This window comes from Grammomys surdaster, unplaced genomic scaffold (genome assembly GCF_004785775.1).
Source record: "Grammomys surdaster isolate TR1022 unplaced genomic scaffold, NIH_TR_1.0 125428, whole genome shotgun sequence".
Lineage (NCBI taxonomy): Eukaryota > Metazoa > Chordata > Mammalia > Rodentia > Muridae > Grammomys > Grammomys surdaster.
In genome coordinates this window covers 947742-972123 of record NW_021620295.1, presented here as the reverse complement: position 1 = coordinate 972123, position 24382 = coordinate 947742, and the positions used below count along the sequence as shown (strand labels likewise).

The following is a 24382-nucleotide window of genomic DNA, read 5'->3' as shown; positions in this document are numbered from 1 at the left end:
CTCTTCTGAAGTCAAGGCTGGAATCTAGCATCTCCTACTGCCATTCTCACTGTTCAAACTACAAATTCTCGAGCTCTTACAGTTAGGATCAAGTTGGGTTTCTAGCTCTTTTACATACAGAAAAGAAATTTATTATGCAAGTTTGCAAGTGGCATCTTCCTTCCTTCCTTCCTTCCTTCCTTCCTTCCTTCCTTCCTTCCTTCCTTCCTTCCTTTGTGCTGTCCATCTATCTATCTATCTATCTATCTATCTATCTATCTATCTATCTATCTATCTATCTATCTGTTTATGTGACAATTCCTTTTTATATACACTGAAATTGTAGTTTCAATTTTAAACTCATTATTTGTGACAGTGACAAAGTTGTGCATGGACCAGGAACACAAGGATGAGTGCTAATTTCTACTCAAGTCATAAGCATTCCCGGCTCTAATAAAAGTCCTCTAAGCCATGCAGATGGTCTCCCAGGAGCCTTGTTAGCACCTCTCCACGGCTTAGCTCACTATTCAATGCAGATTTGACCAGAAATTGGATTCTTGGTCCAATCTAAGCCAATCACCTTGAAAGTAGAAATTGAGATTCAGACATAGTTTGTTAGCCTCCATATGCAGATTGAACTATAATATATAATCTCAGGCACCATTGGATAGACATATTTGGAATGAGAAGTAGACAGAGCTAGTGATCAGGGAGAAGAATGGGCCAGAAGGGAGGACGGAAGCAGAGATGGTAAAGGGACATGCCTGGCTTTTTAGTTCCTAGACCATCCTGAGAGTTGACTGCCCCATTCTAGTATGCAGCATGCTATTCTAATTAAACACATTCCTTCTGTTTCTTTCTCTCCCTTCCTAGCTCTCTCAACACTGCAAAGTTGTCTTTGCATCAGGTCATGGTGGTCTGAACTGAAACACGATGTAACAAACGGCACTCTGGAGTCAGACAGCAATGTTCTCCTTGCTGTCAGCCTACTGTGCACGGCAACTCACAGAGATGCACTCCTTAACTAAGCCTGTTAGCAGAGCTGGAGATTCACTGGCTTCCAATAACCCTCGAGTGCATAGCAAACAGTAATGAAGTAATGATTTATTGGAATAAACTCACTTCCATAATATGTATAAGAAGACAGAAGTATTACAATACTATATACATTTTTTTGAGGCATGATCATACTCTGTAGCCCAGGCTAGTCTGGAACTCACCATGCAATCTAGACTGCCTTCTGACTTGTAGCAATCTGCCTGTCCTAGCCTCTTGTGGACCAGTGATTATATGTGTTTTAAAACATCATTAAGATTTGTTTATTCCTGACTATCCTAAAATTATGTTAACAAGTGATCTAGATGACAATAATATTTTTAATGTATCAAAATATTTTGAGATTACAAAATTACAAATTTATGAAAAAAGTGAATTGTCATTTGAACTTTTATACAGTATCTTGTTAAACTGAAAGGAATATAAAACACTCATATTCAAGACATCAACTACCTATTAAGATGACATGTTTATGAAAATCATAAGTTACTGCTCATAAAGAGCTTGCCATGTGCTAGCAACTGCGCCAAGAATTTTTCATGTATTTGCCCTTTTGAACTTACTCAAAATATCATGAAGTAACTTAACTATTGTGCTTGAGTGACCTTATGTTAGATGTCTTGCTCAAAACCCTGCAGCCAGGTAGCTGAATACGGGTGGATTGTTCCTGCTACTATACAGTTTGGATAAGAAAAGTGGATGACAGCTATATATGTAGGGGAGGATGACAGTGTCAGGCAAAGGTGGGTGAGGAAGTCTTGGTCCAGTGAAGGCTGGATGCCCCAGTGTGGGGGAAATTGTGGGTGGGGAGGTGAGAGTGGGAGGGTGGGTGGGAGCATATCCTCACAGAAGGAGGAGGGGGGATGGGATAGGGGGTTCCTGGGTGGGAGGGAAAGGGGATTACATTTGAAGTGTAAATAACATATCCAATAAAAAATTTAAAAAGCCACCACCACCAACAACAACAACAAAAAGAAAAAGAAAAGTAGATGAAGTAAAACTTCAAAAGAAATGAACTCTGGCTGGACACTGGCAGAGGCTGATGGATCTCTGTGAGTTCAAAGCCAGCCTGATCTACACAGAAAATTTCAGGACAGCTGTTACATGGTAAGACTTTTGTTTCAAAAGTGAACCAAACCAAACAGTCCTTCAAACAAAGAAACTACAAGAAGAACAATCACCACCACCAACAACAAAATAAGGACCCTGGGAGACACTTGGAGAGTTCAGCAAATACATTTTATATAACCAAGAATAACCTTCTAAGTCAAAGGGCTTAAATTAGAACCATGTAGTTATGATTATACATAATTATACCAATAACATGGTAATTAATACAATGTAGGTTATTGATGATTCTTACCGAGGGTTAGATGGAGAAGGTGGATTCATTTCTTTCTGATAGTGACGGCCCTGGTTCACAGGCTGAAAGAGACAAAACATCTGTGAGGCAGACACCAATCAGCTCAGTGACCTTTGTGCACACCTTCACAGCAACCCTCATTTCTGATATTTTGATATCAACAGTTCTCATTTTTTGATATCTTATCTCTGATATTCCATCTACAGAAAAGAGCTGGGTCCCCTTCACAGCACAGGCAAAGGCTCTGAGAGACCCAGCAAGTCACAGGGTGATTTAACCCATGAAACCCAGGCCACTTTAATCACTGGCTATAAGACTCAACAGCATCTGCGATGGAAACAGAGCTCTCCTTGTGGAGTCTTTATGCTGTTGCTGTTTCCAGAGACAGCAAAAGAAAACAAGACCTTTTGTTGAAAGCCCTGAAAATAACTAGCGACACAGCAAAACATATTAATGTCTCAATGCCAGTAAGTTTGTGAGGATCATGTCAATTGCCATTAATTTGGATTATTCATGTAAATCTTAGGTCCCCCCCAACTGAATAAGACAACTGTGAGCATTGATCAAAAGGAGCTGACAAAGTGGGGCTAATAGAAATGGGAACTCTCAACTCCCCACAATAAACCTTTCATCATTACTTGAAACACAACTGAAAAACAAACAAACAAAAAGCAAAACACAAGACAGAAAAACAAACTAATGTCAATAATAAAACTTGATTTCTTTTCCTCTTTGGGGAGAAAGTTCATTACAGCTAATAAAATTCTAAATATTTCCCTTATGTGGCTAACAATGATAAAATTCTAACACAGAAACCACTTTATTTTGGACTTCATATTTTATCACATGTTGGAAATTGGCATGTATTTGTGAATTGCATACAGAACTCCTACTCCCAGAGGGGTTGTTAAGGCTTCCTTACCCCAGTGAGTAAATGTCCCTCAGTGCAGACCCCAAGCCAAGGTCAACAGCTGTGATGTGGTGTGTGGTGTGTGGTGTGGTATGTGGTGTAGTGTGTGGTGTGTTGTGTGGTGTGGTGTGGTGTGTGGTGTGGTGTGTGGTGTGTGGTTTGGTGTGGCTGTGATGGCTATACATAAAGAGCCTACCTTCCTCATTCCCCACACAGTCCTTATTCTAAGGGTCTTAAAATATTAATACCACAGGTGGTGGGGGTTTGTAAGAGTAAACTCTTACACTGTCTTGCAAGTGTTCCTTTCATATGTGTCAGTCACCCGTGTGAGAATCACATCACTTAGCCTGGCTCCCTGTAATGCACCCTGGATTTCAGTGCTCTCAGATACTTTGGTGACTGATCGGCATCACCATCTCAGCAATCAGAAATAACAGCTGGGAAAACAGGGGAAGGGAAATATGTCATAAGGCATAACTCATCTCACCAGAGAAATCAAACTTTTAGCAATTTGCAAGTGAAATTTAGTTGACAATTTAGGCTTTATTATTTCATAGCAAGAGTTGCTTCTCTGGATCAGCTCACACTGGTATAGGAAATTATTCCCAATAATGGAGTCATTGGTATTCACTCAGTACTTCCGAAGCACCAAGGCCTCTAGTGAATCATTTCTACAGGCATTTCTAGAACTTTCTGGGTATCACAGGTCTGATATTAAAGCAAATGTCCACCCCTGAATTTTATAACCATTAGTTCCATGTACACTCGCCCTGAAGCCTTATTCCAGATGCTGTCTGTCCTTCCCTGGAAATTGCCTAATCCTGCCTTTGCTCTGTACCTCATACAACTGAGGAAGGAGTTTGTTGTCTGCCCCGAACCAGGTCTTAACATCCGTATGTGCCCCTCCCTGCACCCAGAAGGAAGGAACGCCCTTCTCTCAAGTGTGCACAATGCAAAGAGCTGTATCACCAACACATTAGGCACATCCTTGGTCATGTTTAGATAACATAAAATAGATTCAGTGATACAAGGGGGCAAAAGACACAGCCAATAATGACTCACAAGTATTTGGAAACATTCAACAGCAGCTTTTCAGAGGAGGAAAAACTTCATGTGAAGGGATAGGAAGACCAGAGGCTTCTGTCTGAAGCCAAACGTCATCCACTGGACCTTATGGGGCTGAAGACATGCTACCCCACACATGGTATCTTGCACTGACAGAAGCAGCAACAAGGTTGCAATCCCTGCCCTTGCTCTATACCTCATACAACTGAGGAAGGAGTTTGTTGTTTGCCCCTGAACCAGGTCTCAACATCCGTATGTGACCCTCCCTGCACCCAGAAGGAAGGAACATCCTTCTCTCAAGGTGCAGGAACACGGGGAGGAGGCTGATCAAAAGGCCTTGCTAAGCTTCCTACTGTACTTACAGTAGATTGTATCCCCTTTATTAAATCATATTTCTCCATGAATTTCCACCGTCTAATCTAGCATGACAATATGCAAGTAGCCATTTCTCTTGGTTACATGTGTAACCATTAACCATTTCTCTGGTTCTTTTTTTTTCTTTTCTTTTTGAGAGCTCTTGTGTCATGAAAAACGTATGAAATTAATTTGTAGGCTTGTTTTTTTTTTTTAAAAAAGACACCTAATCTGTCTTCTGATCCTTATAGAACCTCCTGATCTGTCTTACAGATCCTTAGCCATGGATCTAGGGTGGGTAGTAAAGGAGGCATTTTCTCTTTACTATGTTCCTATATATACATATCAGCAAATTTGTTTTTAGGTAGGTAACATCCTGTGATGGTATCTGTGATAGAAAAATAAAGTCAAGATTTGATTTAGCCTTAACTATAGAATACTGGAAGTAGATGCAAAAGACCATTACTTATGCCTAAAAGTAACTACACCAGTACCAATAATGGCAGCAACTTACTAGCGTCTACAAATAGCCACGACAGCAACAGCAGTGACTTATATTTACTGTACAGCTACTTCATGCTAATTCTTGGGAGAGATTATCTCATTTGAGCCCCACAGCAAGCCTGTGAACTATATATAATTAACCCCATTTATTAGAAGAGGACATTCAGCTACTAGTATTAACCCAAGATCATGCCTGCCAGGAAATAGTGCAGCCAGAATTTGTACCCATTCAGTGAGACTCCATCTCAACCCTAGTTTGTTTGTATTGTTTAATGCAGCTTGGGAATTCAAGCAGAATGTAGAATACAATGTTTCTGAATAACAATATGGCAGGATCCATTCAGTATACAGCATGGCACAGAAAAAAAGAAGCAGTCCCAAGATACATTTGTCTGAAGTATATGAGACTGTCAGATTTTTATAAATTAAATTCACTTGATTTGACCCTCATGGCATGTCACTGTATGTTTAAAATTAATGACGGTATGTTTTTAAGCACACTGATAAATGTGGGTCTGTCGTAGTTAAGATATAGCAGGCACCACATACTCTGAGAATAAGGACCATTCATATTGTAAGGTGACTTTCGTGGTCGCTAGCCACAGAACAACTCACACATAGCCATATTTTCTCCTGACAGCACAGAGATTACTGTGGCTCTAATATCAGTTTTCCTGCATCATTTCTAAGTTTCATCTGATTTTATCTACAGCGCAGCACAATCAAACCCCTACTTTCCTAGCGTACCTGGATAAAAAACAAGCCCAGCATATCCCAAAAGAGCTGAGGAACTAATGAGTCTGTAGATTAGAAGAAATTAAGACCTACTAGGCATGAAACACCTACAATGTCAGTTTTGTATGGACAGCAGCCTGGAATCATGTAGAGCACAGAAAATTGCCTGGCAAATACATGAAATGGAGCCCGGCAATGGAGGAGTCTGTCCTTTTGGTGGCGCTGTTGCTATGCCCTAGTACCAGGAAGCTGCGCTCATAAAATTAACCACCACCCAGAAGCTTTGATTTCCTATGATCAATTTGCTGGAAATGTTGAGGTAAGGGAGAGCAGGGAAGGCTAAATAAAAGAACAAGAGATAAGATAATCCTGCTATGTTGAGAGGTACAGACAATATTTTTATGTTGTTATGTAAAATCTATTGAAAATGGCAATAATACCACAAGGTTAATCAAGGCCATAAATAACTTGTCTGAGAACCTCAGCAGATGCTTGGGCTTTTATTAAGTGAATTTTGCCTCATTTTTCTCCAAATATTATGCTCTGCAATATGCCACATTGATGGATGCATAAGATGAGCATTTAAATCCCCTTGCTCACTTTTCCAAGCTGGGAAGGCTTATATGTTTGATATTAGGTTACGCTATGGGGATTTCTAATTTGAAGAAATGATAGCTTTGAGGCATCGACCCAGAGAACAGCATGCACATTAGGTGTGCTTTTCTTGACTCTGGGTTCATCAAGGGGCAGAAATAATTGAAGTAGTTAAAAAAAAAAAAAGAGGAAACCAGCCAAGGTGATTAGCCAACCTCTGTGGGGGGGCAGTGGGGACACCATGTGTAAGCTCAACTAGAAAAGTGCAAGCACATCTTTGCTTGTAGAGCCTCAGTCCATGTGCACGGCCCCAGGACGCCTGTATAGCCCCAGTAGCCATGAAAAGAGGACGTTCTCTGGAAAACTTGAAGAAATTCCCCTGGGGGTAGCAGGTTCCTGTTTTGGCAGCTTGGCTCATTGGCCGGCATAGGGCACCATGGAAAGGCCCTTTGGTGAATTCATTTTACAGGTGATTCGAGTTAATGACCAACATAGGATTTGGGCCCAGAACAGCTTTACGTTGTTTTGGTGATCATATGAAACTATTTTTGTGTTCATGTATGTGCATGTGTATGTGTGCCTATGTGTGCCCTCGCCACACAGTCAACCATGCTTTCATGTTGCTGCCAATCAAAACCAGGCACACATTTACTTAAAACTTCATTGTAACTAAGCCTTCCTTCCTTTCACAAGGCTGCCTAGAACCCAGTTTCTAAGCAAATCTCTTGAGGGCTACTCTTTCCAGAATGCCTCTAAAATCGATGGCTTGTAGCCTGGTTTCCACAGAAGTTGTAAAGTATTGTTTTAATTGAATTTGGGTCTAAGTTAGAAACTTTGAAAAATTTGTCTGTCAAAGGCCAATGGATTTCTCAGTAGGCTTGATTCATTTAGCTTAAGAAGGCTACAAAAGCCAATTTGTGAGGAGAAATATGGTTACATTTAATTACACTTTGCAATGACTAATTTATTACACCTAAACACCTTTTAAACAGTACATACTGCTTGGGATTGTACTGATGCCAGGGAATCAGAGCTTGTGGCAAACACAATAGCTTTTGCTAAAAATGTCACTGTATTCTGTGTATACTCTCTAGCTCCACACTGAAGGATTTGTGACATCCTCCCATAAGGGCAGATACTGGATGAGGCCTCTCTCCATCTCCTTTCCATACAATTGCTCACGAAGCCTTGCTCAGAGGGAGAGCGTCTCTGGGTATATCAAACATGTAGTGAATGTTTATTATCAATATTTAACATAAAATATTGCATGTGCCACTCAAGATTTACTTAACCAAAACAAAGCGGATGTTTATTTTGGAGCTGGTGAAAACCAGTTTACTTTAGAGTAAAAAGGAATTATTTAATGTGCATGTTACTGATTGTTTCATTTAATCAATGACTGACAGGCAGCTGTGCGGCTTATGTTTGGTTGTCTTTATGGGTCTGATATCCAGGACTGGGGCCACTGGATATTTAATGTTGCTAAGTGCTAGAGCCAATGACAAGGCAGAAGGCTGAATGTACAGGAGGACAGGGACATTTATCTGCTATTTCTGTAACTTACCGTCCTGCAATGAGTGTTAAAACAATTTAAAAATAAATTCTTTAGAGGCTGGCACAGCAGGTAGTTCTATTTTCCACAGAACCTGACAACTGACTTCAGTCAATCCCTGGGACTGCTATGGTGAAAGAGAACAATTAACTCTGCCAGGCTGTCCTCCAACCTCTACACCTGTGCCACGGTGTGTACCCCTCACAGATAAATGAATGTAAAAGATTTCTTTAATAAAAAGTCAGCCACCATGTAAGCAGAGCAGATGGCGGAAACAATCAAACTGAAACAAAATTCAAACAAACAAGTGGGTGTGTCCCAAAGGGAAAGTGGGATGGAAGAGGAGGCAGGCTGGCAGAGAACAGGGACAGGGGACACTGGTTGGAGCAGAATGTCATTCACCTGTGCATATGCTGGATGGGACGGAGCTAGGCAGCAACACGGTCTCAAGCTCTATGTGAGCTGAGGGAGAGGCAGGGCCTGAAGAGAAGGGTATCTGGCATAAGGAGAGACGGTGGTCTCACCGCCACAGACTCAAGTCTGCCCCTGACTGGAATCTGAAGTTCCTTCCTCCCTTTTGTCTGCACATGAACTCACACTCCTTCCTGAGCCCTGGATTAAGTGATGCAGTCTGATAGCGCACCTAAGACCTAGAGGCCATGTTGATATGGATCGATCATTCCTACACCTTCCCATTGTTCTTTGTCTTACTGCCGCTCATCATCCTTAATTACAGAGCTTCTGTCACTCTGTGAATATCCTAAGATGGGGAGGAGCTTTATCTCCAACATCCCACTAGTTCTCAACACACTGTACTAGACAGGCCCAGAATGAGTGGATGTAACACAAACAAGCAAGTCTGGGATGGAAGGTCAACATTCCTGGCTCTGGGCACAGAGGAAGATAAAGCTTCACAGGGAGGCCTAGAGTAGAGCCACAGAAAGTCCTAGAGCTGTCTGGGGGGACAATCCAGTGCAAGGCACACTGGTACCCTCAGGGTGTAGTTATGGAACTATAACTTGTTTGAAAGCTTGGAGGGAAGAGTGGAGAGAAGGGAGACGTGAGTCTGGGGTGGGGGTGGTTTCTCAGAATGCAGAGACCCCTCTGTGTCAGACTCGAGAGGCAATGGGGGACCAATGAAGAGACTTACATGGGAAGGAGAGCAGAGCAGATCTGGGCTTTACAAAGGTCCCGTGTGAAAAATGAGAAATAAAATTTTAAAAAGATTCCCTGCGTTTCTGTGTGTCTGTCTGTGTGAGTAGATGCCACGTGTGTGAATATCTACAGAGATCAGAAGAGGATGTTGGATCCTCTAGAGCTGGAGTTACAGGCAGGGTACAGCAACCTGAATTTTGGCCATCTGCAAGAGCAGCAAGTGTTCTTAACCTCTCAGCCATCTCCGTTTTTACTAAGTGCTTACTGTGTTTCAAATTCAGCACCACATGCTTTACAAGGCAGTGGGCTGGCCTTGGCCTCATGACACTGACTTTTGAATGAGTGCTCCTAACCCTTAGCCTGTGGCTCTTGGAGCAGAGGCAGCCTGTGGCTCTTGGAGCAGAGGCAAAAAGATGAGTCGGTATGAGAAAATCAGATGAACAGCACCATGGCAAGTCTGTGGTGTTAGGCAGTAGTGGTTAAGAAGCAAAGGGGTGGAGAGATGGCTTATTAGCTAAGAGCACTTGGTGCTCTTGCTGCTGAAGACTTGGGTTTGGTTCCCATCATACATCACGGTTTGCACCATTCACAAATTCACAACTTCAGTTCCAGTGGTGCTCACACCCTCTTCTGACTTCCAAGGGCACATGGTGAGCATCCGTATATGCAGGAATGCACATGGTGAGCATCCGTATGTGCAGGAATGCACTCGGTGGGGATCCGTATGTGCAGGAATGCACACAGTGAGCATCCATATATGCAGCCCAGGCACGAGTATACATAAAATAAAATGAGTCAATAAATAAAATCTTAAAAAAGAAACAAACAGAAGAGCCTTAGAATCTGAAGACCAATATGGATATAGGGGAAGTAAAACTTGGGAACAGGGGAAATGTCTTCCAGTCTTCTGGCTCTAGGGCCACTGGGGCAACACAATTCACCGAGACAAAAGAAGGCAGGGCATCAAAATGCCAGGAAGCCTGTCATTTGGCTTCTCACCTTCTCCACACCTTTTCTCAGGAGAAAAGAAAGGTGTAAGCTCTGAGAGCAACTGAAACAATGCTGGTAAATTGCTCTATTTAAACTCCACGTGAGCAGCAGGATGCAGAGTTCATTACGGAATGCAATTTCCCATTTGTTGATAGTTCCAATAGTGAAGCAAACTGAACTTGATGAAATAATAAACATATCCTATGAATACTAAAGGTAAGATTTTTCAAATTTTTTTTCTGTCTAAAAAATAGGCTTTCCAATATCTCATTTGGTTGAATAGAGGGGTTATTAAGTTCATTACTAATGGTGCTATTTTTGGCCGTGTGCTTTGAGAGCAGGGTACTTGTCATGCAGGAGATTTCTGTTTTTTTGCCAGAACAGGACAGTGATGAGAACCTGGTATCCAGGGCAACCAAGAGTTCAGACTTCTCAGTCCATAAATAATCATTCCTCAGCTTGCCCTCTGTACTCCTGGTCTCTGAGCCACTTCCTGACAAAATGGGCTCCATCCGGAGGCTGCTGTTCTGTCTCTAACTGCGGCTTAAATGACTGCTGGGGAATATTCTATAAAAGAGGCACGGTTTCACTTCTGTCTTCAAGTGACCCTTGTAATCTTTACTCCAGTGAGAGGATGCTCTGTGGCTAAAGTCATAGGGACATAGATACTGTCCAGCACCAAGGCTGCCTGGAAAGCTGTGTGTATCCATGGCTGTGTCTAATGAAACCACAAATTAAGCAAGAGAAAGCTGGGGGCAGGGGAGATGGAGACAAAGGGCCCTAAGGGAGCTCTGGTGGTGATTGTCCGTTCACCTTTGAATGTCTTTGGAGACTTTGGATCCATTGTCTTGATGACTTGCATGTTCTCTCAAGGACACAGGAACCTCATCTTCCATTGGATGGCTGTAACACCTATTTGACAAGCAACTCACTTATCAAGAGTCAGGAAGACAGCTAGGCCACTTCTCAAGATTCCCAGTGTTCTCAGGGGAAATGGAAATGCTAATGGCGGCTGGAAGGCCTCAGGCACCACACGTGACTATGAACTAAGAAGTTCCGGAGACACACAATATCTACAAAACTGTTTTGGGGCCTGGAACAACTGGCTCTAACATAAAAGCAGATTGCAAAACAAACACGTATTAAATATGTGAAACTTTCCTTCTGTCTACTGCATTTGAACTTAATATTTATGTAGGTTTAAAACATAATTTAAAAATTTTAAGGATTTACTAATTTTGATTTTATGTGTTTGAGTGTTTTGTCTGCATGTTGGTAAGTCACATGTGTGTCTGATGCCTGTGGAGTTCAGAAGAGGACATAGGATACTCTGGAACTGGAGTTACCATATGGGTACTGGAAACCAAACCTAGATTCTTTATAAGAGCAAGGAGTACTTTTAAATGATGAACTGTCTCCTCAGGCCCTAATTTATGTTTTTATTAAGGGAACTTTTACTATTTCCATTTGGCACCTAAATACGTAGGCAAGAGATGGTCAGGAACCTCTGTTGGCACTGTAGAAGTCAGAGTTATTCTCTTGCTACTTCAGTTGGGATTGCAGACATGAGAAGAGGCAGCTTTTGTTTATTAAAGTGTTTCCGCACTGGGGATGGAGGCCAGGATGTCACACATGCTAGGCATTCATGGCTATGTACAAGCCTGAATCAAAGTTACTTTATATTTCCTACTCTGCTAGGCCACAGCTATACTAATGTGTTTTAACATGTGAACACATGGCTATGTGAGCCTCTAAAAATACTATCTGCAGCTCCTAATATAACCCCTCAAACACAGGGAGGAGTCAGTCAGTGAACATCAGTGATGTGTACAGAAGGTTCTTTTCTGTCCTCACTGGTGAGCAGTATTTATTGTGTCTGTGGTCTTTCCCCTTTGTTCACTCATTTTCATTGAAAACTGTTATGTTTCTTTTATGTGGCAAGGGGTGTGTGCTAGAAGCAGGAATTGTCAGAGCCCATTTTGGTGAATGATTTTATACACTGCTGTGATTTGTGTATGAGAAGCGCCATCACCTCCCTGAAGCAGAGAGAGGTGGGATCCTTCAGAGGTAGTTAGGGGGCAAGGACTCTGAGTTCGTGAATGAGTTAATCCCATTATTGTGGGAACAAGTTCTTGACAATGAGCCTCATTGAGCCCCTGTCCACTAGTGTGTGTTCCACTCCCCATGCCCGCTCATTTTCCCTGCCTTCATGGGACAATGCATAGAAACCCTTGACTTTTCAGCCTTCAGAACTGAGCAAAGTAGATCTTTGTATTCATCAGTGACCTGTTTCTCATCCATTGTGCAGAACAAAAGAGAACTAAGACAATCAATCATCATACACACATTTCCAAGAGGGCATGAGGCAGTCTAAGACAATGCCATCCTCCACTATTTGTCGCTCCCCTAAAAGCCTATTTCAGAATGAGCTCTGCATGTGTGTCTCATGGTTGGTGGCTCATTTTTGGCTCTACTTTCCCTAGGTAAGTTTGGGCTTGTTCCTTTTGAAGGTAAGGGAATAGTTACAAAGTGCAGCACTCACAGGTGGGAGACAAGAGTTCCATGTGGTTGTGTCATCACTGCTGGTACTGATGCTGACATTACAGTTGTCCACCTGGGACGCACTCAGGCCATGAGGAGCCCCAGTATCCTCTAGGTCTTCATTCTGCTGCCGCCTGAGGCTTGCCAGCATCTGCAGCTCAGATTCGCTCATCTGACTGGGCTGATAGTTTCTCCAGTTGTATTCCTGATCCAGAAAGAGACAGAGATATGACAGAGTATTGCGGTTTCAATTTTATGAACTATCAACAAGTGTGACTACTGCCCTACCTTCAAGAGAGGCCTAAAGGTTTTTTACGCCTTCATGAGGGTCAATCTACTCCACCTCACCTCTGCTCCTAGTTCACAGACACGCTGCCTTCATGAGGGACCTCAAAAGCATCAAACTGGCATCTGCCTTAGTTTGCCTGTGAATGGCTGCCTGTCTGGCTAAAAGATATGGCTCTTCCTTGGGGAGGCCTTTTCTGACAATAACAAATGGGGCCAGCTCCTCTATTATGTGTTCTCATAGAATTTAAAAGTTTTGACTTTTATCATTTGTCTCAATTATAGCTGTCTAACTAACTGCCCTGCGATTGACTAGTCAGCCATGATCTCTGCACAGACTGCTGCCATGACTGCCTGACTCCAGCTGGATTCCCATGGTGAAGATTTATAGGTATTTAACTTCACGGCCTAGACTCAAAGCAGTGTTTAATTAAATGAATTTATCTGTTTACCACTGATGCATTTTGGAGAAAGGGGTTCTCCATAGCCTAGGCTGGCCTTGAAGTCACAGAAATCCTCCTACTTGAGCCTCTTGAGTGCTGAGGTTGCAGCTCCTTAAAAGGAGCTCTGTAAAGAGAAACTCCCTTTCTAGACAAAAGCCCAGCTTTGAAGGTATGATAGTTTACATATGCTCAGCCCAGGGAGTGGCACTATTAGAAGGTGTGGCCCTGTTTGAGTAGGTGTGGCCTTGGAGTAAGTGTGTCACTGTGGGCTTTAACAATCTCATTCTAGCTGCCTGGAAGCCAGTATTCTGCTAGTAGCCTTCAGATGAAGATGTAGAACTCTCAGCTCCTCCTGTACTATACTGCCTGGATGCTGCTATGTTCATGACTTGATGATAATGGACTGAACCTCTGAACCTGTAAGCCAGCCCCAATTAAATGTCTTTATAAGAGTTGCCTTGGTCATGGTGTCTGTTCACAGCAGTAAAACCTTAACTAAGACTTAAGAAAATGAATAGATTTTACCACTGTAAGTCCCCAGATGCTAACAAATAAACATTATTTCTTTTTTCAATTATTAAAAAAATTATGTTTTTTAGTGTGTGTGTGTGTATGTGTACCCATGAGTGACATAGAGTACAGGTAGAAGTCAGGGGACAACTAGCCAGTGTGAGTTCTCTCCTTCTACTATATGGGTCACAGAGATGGAACTCAGGTTGTAAGGCTTGGCAGCAGTGCCTTTACCTGCTAAGCCATTTTGACAGCACATAAATCTTACTTCAATACATAGGAGTCAAATTAGTATAAGAAAACATGGACACATTTTGTTTCTTTTCCTGTGGTGTAAACCATGGCTAAAAACTTGGCTTTACATATGAGCAATGTACTTTACACTCAAGTCTAATACATAACTTAATTTTGAATTTTCCTGGCATATCTGGAAATACTGGTTACAGTCACAAGGACTTCCTATAACACATGAGAACCTTCAGATCTTCCCACGGAGACCTTTACTTATTTTCTTGGAGGACATTTTGAATTAGCTACTGCCTTTTCTTTTTTATTATCTTAGGAAAAAATGAAATCCTGCAAACTATTCTTGGAGTGCCCAAGACACCAACTGATTTCTAATAAGACATCGCCGTCTCCATGAATGTTTAAAACATTGCTGTTGGATCATGTGACGAGCAGACTTTCTGGAGTGTTGCTGGGGAACCTCAAATAACTCCTTACTCATGGCTCCAGAAGAACACACTCCCCATATATGGAATAGCTTTTTAAGGTATCATGGAAGTGCTTTGTATGTGCTTTGTCATGTCTATATTTGGTCATATTAAAAACCCATATTACAGTTTTCTTATTGATTTATAAAACATCTTTACATGCTGAGGACAGTGTCCCTTGCTGTCGCTATCACAGCCTGGCTCATCATCCTGCTTTCCCTTTTGTTCACAGATACAGAACTCTCTCCTCCTGTTAAAACTGAATACATTTTCACTACAAAGACTATAACTCCTTGTCAGGCTACAAGTACCATGTCAATTTCTCTTGTTTTCCTCTTCTCCCTCACCTAAGCTTCCGGAACTTCCTCTCCCTCTCACAGCTCTCTTATCTGCCCATCCCAGACCCTTCTAAGTCCACACTTGAGAGTAAACACATAGTATTTGTCTTTCTATCTGATTTATTTTGCTTAACATAATGATCTCCAGTTCCACCAATTTCCCTGCAAATGGGACCTTTCTTAAGGTTGTATAAAATTTTATTGTGTATAAGTGCCACCTTCTCTCTACCCACTCATGCTTGATGGATACCCAGGTGTTTGTGAACAGAATAGGAGCAGACAGGAGTGTACAAGTATCTCTGTATGCTGACCGAGAATCTTTGGGTTGTCCTTGGGATTACACCCAGGACATAGGGCAGATTTCAGTTTTTAGAGGAGCTTTCACACTGAACCCCAAAGTGGCTGGTCTGGTTTCCATTCCTGCCAGCGGCGTGTAAGGGTGATTGCTTATTTTCCTGATGATAGCCATGCAGATAAAGTAAGATGGACTCTCATTGCAGCTTTAATTTGCATTCTCCTGATAGCTAAAGAAATCAAACAATCTTTCAAATATTTATTGGCTATTTGTGCTTCTTCTTTTGAGGACCATCTGTTCAGTTCCTCACCTCACTTACTGAATGGACGATTTGTTTCTTTTTCTGGTGTTTACATTTTTGTAATTCTTTATATATTCCAGATGTTAATTTCCTGCCTGATGTAGGATTGGCAAAAACATTCCTTCCATTCTTCTGTAGGCTGTTTCCTCACTCTGCTGAGGTTTCCTTGCTTTTCCTCATTTTCTATGGCCCTGAGGTACATCTTTAGGCTATTTGAGGCTGCTCAGATTTCTTAATTCAAGCACTTACTTTACTCTTAGAACTGACTTTGTTACATTACATGGGCTAATAGTTGTGCTTAAATTTTCATTTCATTTTAAGTATTTAAAAATGCAGTGATTTCTTCAGTGACCTACTGAGTCATTCAAGAGTGCACCAACAAGTCTCCAAGTCTTTGTGAGGTTTCTCTTGTTATTAAGTTCTAGTTTTATTCTGTTATGAACTGATAATATGTAAGGAGCCATTTTAATCTTTTTGAATTTGTTTGGGTTTGCTTTGTGACCTAGAATGTGGTTTATTTTAGAGAAGGTACACTTTCTTCTGAGAAAAGTGGATATTCTCTGTATTTGTCAGGTTCATTTTATGTATGGTATAGTTTATCTGATGTTTCTTTGTTGAAATTTAGCTTGTACTCCCTGTCTGATGATGAGCAAAGGATCCTGGAGTCATCCACTGTCACTGCCTCTTGACCTTGCTTACCCCCGATTATCATTAGTATTTGTTTTACGAAGTTAAGAAAAAAGTCCCGAATTTGGCTTCCACATATTTACAATTACTATGTCTTCTTGATGGATTATTTCTGTTGTTAGAATGTAGAAGCATTAACGAGCATTTAAGAAGCTTTGGGAAAAATATCACAAGAGGAACAACATTTACATTCCAATGAAAAACCACTAAAAAAGGAAATATTTCAAAGTCACCAGAAGCAGTTACGGTAACAGTAAGCACACGACCATGTGATCAGCACCACTGTCACTGAGGAGATGTATGTGCCTCAGTTACAGTGGTTACATAAAGTGGTTTCAACTGTGAAAAAGTGGGACCCTGTACACACTGCTCGGTAGGAACATAAATGGCGTTTATAGTTTCTCAAAATGTTAAGCACAGAGTGCTCATGAGACCCAAAAATCCATGCCTGAACCAAAAATTCATATTTTCTTACACACACACACACACACACACACACCCCACATAGAAAAACAAAGCAACTCAAAATGGTGTACACAGTGTCATAGCAGCATTGTTCCTAATAGCCAAAAGGTGAAAATAGTCAGGTGTCCATCAACTCACCCATGGAAGTTTACTTATCTATTTTATATAATGTAACTCAGCTATAAAAGCTAATACGTTTATTACATTCCAGTCTACAGGACCTTGAAAGCATTATGTTACACGAAAGCAGCCACACGTAAAGGCCACATATCATGTTATTCTATTATCTGACAAGTCCAGAGTAGGCAAATACATAGATATGGAAAATAGATTAAGATCTCAGAAGCTGGGAAAAGGAATGGATGCACCTGCCAATGGTTAAGTTCCCATGCAGGTGGTGAAGATGCTCGGTAACTAGGTCACCATGGAGGTTACAGGATGTATTAAAATCCCTGGGCTGTGTACTTTAAACAGGTGATTTTAATGATATATGAATTGCCTTAATTAAAAAACAGTTCAGTAACCACAAGGGATATGAATCCCTGCTTAACTTTGGGCACAGCAGGGAACAGGTGATATGCTGTCCTGCCTTTCAAGTTGTGGATCTGCATATGCCAGTGTGTCACACCAGCATGTCAAGTTATGATCTGACATGCCAGTGTGTCACACCAGCATGTCACTTGGTTTGGCATTACTAATACTTGTTTATACAATGGAAAACAACACTTTAAATTTTCAATATTTCCTTAAGAAGAAGTTGGTATGTCCTTGATATGATTGATCTATGTATCCAATCTGACTGTTTAGTCCACAGCCTGTACTGTGCCCGAAATGCAAACCTGGGTGTCGAGAGGAAAACAAGAGAGCTTGAGGCAGAGATTCTGTCAGACAGATCTAAAGCCAGGCCCTAGTTTTGCCATTTCCAGTCATCACTGAGAACATCATCTATTTCTTCATGCCTCAGTTTCGTCGTCTGTGGAGGCCACAGTAACCTCTTGGGAAATCTGATGGCCTTAGTAGTACATAGCAGAGGCCGTCACTGCACAAACAATGCTCAGGAGGCCAGTGAAGTCCATACTGTGCATTTGAAAGAACTGTGCAGTTTGGTTTTCACATAGCCACCAAAAGCTCAAGTGCTAAAGACTAGATCCACCATCCCCCAATCCGTGTACATGTATGTGTGTGCCTGTGCATGTGTGTCATGGGCCATCTGTGGAGGCTGCAGGACTTGTGGAGAGGTTTGCTCCTGCTACCTTAATGTGGATTCTGGGCACTGAACTCGAATATCCAGATTTGTGCAGTAAGCACATTTCCCCACTAAGCCATCTTGCTGTTCTCGGAGAACTTTTGAGAGGTGGGCTACCGAATGGTCTCAGGTTATCCTGGTCATGCTGTTAAAGGGGATTGTGGGGTACCCCCTGTATCTTCCTTTTCTTTCTCTTTCCTAACATGTCCATGAAGTTTTGCCATGTGCTGCCGTTGTATGTGCTGTCCACAGGCCTCCAGATAACAGGCCCAACCAATCATGGACTGAAGCCTTCAAACTGTGAGCCAAAATAAACCCATTTTCTTTAAAAGCTGATTATCTTGTATATATGTTATTGTCATAGCTAATACATGTACCTTCATGAATAACTATATTAAAATTATGTGTGACTTAAAACAAAAGATAGAAATTAATGTGGTTGAGATTTAAAAGCTGAGGACAGTTTAAACCTTGGGTTTAAATGGGTTTGCTCCAATGGGTTGTCTTTGGAATTTATGGCTCAGTGGGAAAATATCCTTGCAGGACCTCAGTGTTGACAATCAATTCATGTACTCTGTTATTGCTGTTCCCTTTCCTCATTTTCTGTTGCGGAGAGAACTGGGATAGTTGAGGGATACAGCACAGGAGGGACTATCATTAACTGTCTAGTAGATCAGAGGATGCCTCACTGAAGTCCACAGTGACACTGATAGCTAATTAAGTTTGTTGGCAGAGGAACTAGTGATCTTTAGTAAGGTTCTTCCACCATGGGCAGTACTGAAGCCGGGGTGAGGACTACCTGCCAGGGCTACCACAGTAATCTACAGTAGTGCAAACAGATGATGGCATGATTCATTCCACAAGTGCTTACTGGGACTCCTTTCCATGCTAGGCTCCTTCACATTAAGCTTGTTTAGAACTCTATGTATTCTCATGATTTTACTTCATAAGGAAATAAACTGCCATCTGGAAGGGGCACAGAGAAGGAAACAGCTTCTCCCAGAGTTACAGATAGAGCAACTGGTCACAGACAGGTAATTAACTTAGTTCTCTAAGACAGTTTTGATTTGCAATCTCTTAAGCCACTTCGAAATCACAAGAAAGACCAAATCATTTATTTTCCTTATTACTTTTTAACGTTGTGAATTTCACTTCATGAACCCCAATCCCACTCATCTCTCCTTCCCCACATACCTACTTACCTTTGCAACCTCCCCCTCAACAGAGGAAAAAAAAATCTCATTGTGGAAGCTGCAGTGTGTCGCAGTGTGTCCCACAGTATACCCTTTTGTCTGCACTTCTTTGCTTGTAAACATGCATTGCAATGACTCATTGGTCTGGCACAAGGCCTCTGGCTTCTGGTACACTATCAATTCTAGACCCTCTCTGGGACTCCTCTCAGATATCCTGTTATTGCTTTGTGTCATGGTGCTCTTGTACTTTGGATCTGTAGGATCGGCTCCTTTATGGACTCCAGCAGTTCACTGATGGGGTCCATGTTGGGGTGGATTAAATCAGTCACTGGATCTGGGCCTGAGAGGATCTGAGTTGGTCAGCCCACCAGCTCTCCCACATCCACACCACCGGGGCAAGTTCTCCTGCCTTGCCCCTGGTGGACCATTCACTGCTGCAGCCAGTAAGGGGCAGGGCCAACTCTCCCACTCTCATGTCCTGGGGCTGCTCAGGCAGGGTCCAGGGCCCATTTTCCTGAGTGTTTCAGCTAGTGAGGGACAGAGCCAGTTCTTCCTACTCTCACACCCTCATGGGCAACTCACATGCATCCCCACCATCAGGGTCTACTCTTCTGTGCTGCCCAGGCTAGGCACAGGGCCTGCTCTCCCAAATGCTATAGCAGGGGAGGGGCTGAGGCAGCTCTTCTGCCTGCTCTAAGTGGTGAGGGCGAAATAGAAAGGAGGAGATCTCTTCCTTGTCCTTGCCACCACACAAGTCTAGTGGCAGGGCCATCTTTACCATGTATATACCCTTGGGGCCAGCTCTCCTGTAACTGGGCCAGCTCTACTGTGCTTCCTAGGCCATGTACAGGGCCTGCTCTCCTGACTACTGTGGCTGGCTGGGGAGGGGTCAGCTCTCCTGTTCTCTCATCTCCAGGGTCTGCTCTCTTTTCTGCACAGCCCACAGACAGCAGCATGTCACTATATGGCAGCCTAGACCAGGGATGTTTGCCTGGCCTTTGGTGGTAACAGACACCTGCTGCTGCAGGGTAATGGACCCAGACATGGTTCCGGGTAGCATCAGTGGCTACTGACAACAGGCAGTTCTTCACTTCCCTTGAGCCTCCAGTTCTGCCTCTCCTCATTGTGCACACATCCTTCTGTTTCTCTTCCATTTTTTCTACCACTTACTTGCTCCTTTTAGTGGCACCCAGTAGTCCCTGAGTTTCAGGTGTAGTCTTGGGAGTGCTATGCTGTGCATTATGGTACCAAGGCAGGGGTCATCTTGGGCATGGTCTGCCCCCATGGGCCTGTGTGGCATTAGACTGGTGGTCATCATGGGCTTGCTCACGTCCAGGCCCGCCAGCATGGCCACACTTGAAGGTGTCTGTCTTGGGCTCATTCCTGTCAGATGCCCATGGTCCCAAGCAGGGTTCATCTTGTCTCTGACTCTCTCCCCACCATGGAAGCCTGTCCTGGCCATAGCAGAGCCAGACTGGTGGTTTTGTTAGGCCTGCTTTCTTCAGGGAGTGTTAGGCTACTAATCATTCAGATGTTCATAGCTCGGAACACCTGCAACCCCTCTAGGAGCATATCATTATTATTTTTTAAAGGAGGCCTGCAGTACAGTCTTCACATCAAGGGGAGTCCACACACAAGATATTGTCTAATCAAATCACCCACGTACTGAGAGGGACAGCGCTTTGTGGCATTCTGACTCTGAAGGGCTCAGCATGTTAGCTAGAACCTAATTTTGCCTCCAAACATCCTTGTAGGAAGGAGAGATGCTGTCCATCTGCTTTGTTAGGAGTAAGGCAACAGCTGAAGGCTATCAGCTCGGCTGGCAAGTTCTTTGCTCCCTATGTCCTTCAGGTTGTTATTTTCATTGATCTGTCTTCAAGTAGGCATTGAGGCAGTGGTTCCCAACCTTCCTAGTGCTGCAGTCCTTTATACAGTTCCTCATGTTGTAGTGACCCCTCAACATAAAATTATTTCGTTGCTACTTCATAGTTATAATTTTGTAGCAATTTTATGCAATATGTAAATATTTTATATGCAGGTTGATCTTAGGCAACCTTTGTGAAAGGGTCATTCCATTTCCAAAGGGGTCATGACCCACAGGTTAGGAACCACTGCATTAGGAATGGCTGTTGCTCTCATGAGCCATGTAGTTAGCAAAGCAAATAAGACTTCTGGGATGAGACAGCCATAAGCCAGCAAAGGATGAAGGACCACAGAGATAGCCACACAGGGCTTTGATGTCAGCTAAGGAAAACTAACTCTAGCTAAGATAAAACACGACATGTAAAATAATCTTTGAACCTGATGCTCTTTGACTAGTGTCTTTTCAAGATTTCAGTGTGGAATACCATAATTGATTAAATATCTGCTTGCAAAATCTCAGAGCTTCAGTCTCAATTTACAGTGTGAAGAAAAGTGAGATACAGCCCCATGACCAGATCAGACCAAGAATCTCACTGTTTCTCTCCAGATGGGAGGGAACAGAGCTAAGGGAACACTCTCAAGTTCTTGCTGTGGAGCTTATAAATCTCTTTAGGAATCAAGTCCCCATTGTGACGACACATGATTCTTACTGCACAGCAGAAACACTGTGCTGTGAAAACTCCAAACATGAGATGAGTCAAGAGCGGAGATTCAGTTCTATGGTAGAGTATCCATCTAGCTTTGGCTGAGCCCTGAGTTTTATTCTAACGTGGAGTCTACCGAAGCACTCCACCTCTGTACTGTTTCAAACTAGGCCAAGTGTATTGTACTACTCACCCACTCTCAAGGGAGCAGTAGGTGACAGGGCATAATACCTATGGTGACTCAGAGCTTAGGAGTCCAGGAAGCTTCATGGGGGAAGATGGTGTCTAATCTGGGCCTTCACAACGGGTGATACTCCAGAATATTCCAATCCTCAGGCCAAAAATGCGAGTCAAGCCAGAACCATGCAGACCATGTTCATAGGAAAGCTTTAGAGTGGACAGTAACACTTGCACATTTCTGTTTTAGAAATGAAATAATACTGACCCAAGGTAACAGGGATGGGGATAGCTATACATAACTGAAATCCTACAGCAAGAAACCACTTCCTCTGTTCCAACCAAGTTTCAGTAAAAGTCTAAAATTTCACCAAAAGGTATATCATTAATAGTTTCCAACTGAATAATACCCTAGTAAAACAGATAATACAGGATGTTTCGAATACTCAGGAAAACTATGCAACCATGAATGTGCTATTGATTCTGACCAAAAAAAATGCCATGAGAGAGAGCATTAGAGAGATATAGAGGTAAAACTGATCCTGGGGACAACAGTTACACCATAGTGACAAGATGAGCAGTTACAGAACACAGTAGGACCTCTGAGGTGTTATTGTTTCTTTTTTCTTTTTTCTTTTTTAACTGGGATGATGGTTATATGACTTTGTTCAAACTGTGACCATGATATATGCTTCTGGGTACCATAATAACGAAGTCTAAGGCTTAAAAGTTAATGTCTGGCAACTAACTCCGACAGTTCTATGTCAGCCTAACTGGAGAGGGAGTGGCATTGCCACACTTATATTTAATGGTGCATTTTGTGGATGTAAGTAGAGTTTTGGAAGTCATTTTGCTGTCCTATATGACAGTGAGAATAGTATGAGAGGCTATTCCTCTGAGCTAACTTTAATTGACATTTTAATTTGAGTATTCACTTCCCTTCCATTGTACTTGCAACAATGTTTAGTTCCTGGAACGGCTATTTAAAATAGTAACTGATGGTATACTAGCATCTTGGGGCATCTCTCCACTGGTGTGCTATGCATCCTTGGAAGAACTTGCTTTGATTCACTGGGGACACAGTGAATCAATGATACAAATGAGGAGCAAGCAGGAAGCTCAGCTAGAAGTGTAAAGCAGTACACACTCAGCCACCCTGCTCATTCGCAACTTATGGGATTTTGCAGCATATGTCTACTACCCAAGGAGGAAATTAAAACATAAAGACTGAGCCATGGGAAGACCTAGAACCCTCGGCTAAGTGTAGAGGATTTGTTATCAGCTCACACAACATACACTACAATACGGTAATTCAAAAGGAACAACTTCTTGGAGTCTAGATTGTATTTTATGTCAATGGTAGTCACAGATCTATGTGTAACAAGAGCCAGTGTCACTGAAGATCTGCCACAGGCCAACACCTTTCTACACCCAACACTCATGACAGCCCTGCATTTCATACACACCTATCCTCCAAAAAGACTCAGGAAGAAAATTCTTAGGTAACTGAACTCAAGCCTCATTCCTTGGTAGGAGATAGGTAATATTTAGTATAACCCGTGTGCCTGTACTCTGGAAGGAGGGCCACAAAGCAAACTTTAAAGATTTTTTTTATATTGATATACTGTGTTTGTAGAGTCTAGTATAACCCACGATCCACACAGAAACACACTTTCATACATTTTCCTTGTTCGTCACCTTGCTAATTTGCAAAAAGAATTCTGACAATTATAGCTGGATTCTTTTTATTAACCTTTCAGTGGGTTGAAAACTGATTTCTAATTCTCCAGCAGCTATCTTTTGAGTTCAATGTACTTCCTGAGCTTAATAATTAAATATGCATTATAAGGAATGTGGCAGAGTCAAGCTGAAGAGGATTCATATTCAAGGCTATGACATCTTCAAGGTAACAGTAGCCTTGGACATGGGACAAGCAGAACAGCCTTCAATAAATGATATTAAGCTTTTCTTTAGGGAATTGAGGTACTTAAGTAAGTAAGGTTACTGAGTATTATAGAAATGGAAAGAGCAGAGTAAGCAATGTGAAGTTAGGGGTGTCAAGACGGAACATCTTAGTGGGATTAAGAAGAGCGATGACTAACCTATGCACACTTACTGCCATCAGAAGTCAAGTTGCTACCTCAACTGTGATGGAACTAGTTATGGCAGGCTCTAAGGTCTCTCTCTCTCTCTCTCTCTCTCTCTCTCTCTCTCTCTCTCTCTCTCTCTCCCTCCCTCCCTCCCTCCCTCCTTCCTTCTTCCTTTCTTCCTCTCTCTCTCTCTTTCTGTCTTTCTTTCTTTCTTTCTTTCTTTCTTTCTTTCTTTCTTTCTTTCTTATTTGTGTTGCACATGCTTGCATGAGTG

General features: G+C 42.3%; 1 protein-coding gene across 1 annotated transcript in view; it reads right to left on the bottom strand.

Moving 5' to 3' along the window:
• CUNH3orf67 (chromosome unknown C3orf67 homolog) overlaps positions 1 to 24382 on the bottom strand; it is a 220966-nt gene that overhangs the window by 37844 nt on the left and 158740 nt on the right. Inside the window, exons 13-14 of the mRNA XM_028786032.1 lie at positions 12800 to 13003; positions 2399 to 2460 (exon numbers count right to left, since the gene is read on the bottom strand). Of these exons, the coding sequence (XP_028641865.1) occupies positions 2399 to 2460; positions 12800 to 13003 (266 nt within the window). The remainder of the gene's footprint in view (positions 1 to 2398; positions 2461 to 12799; positions 13004 to 24382) is intronic.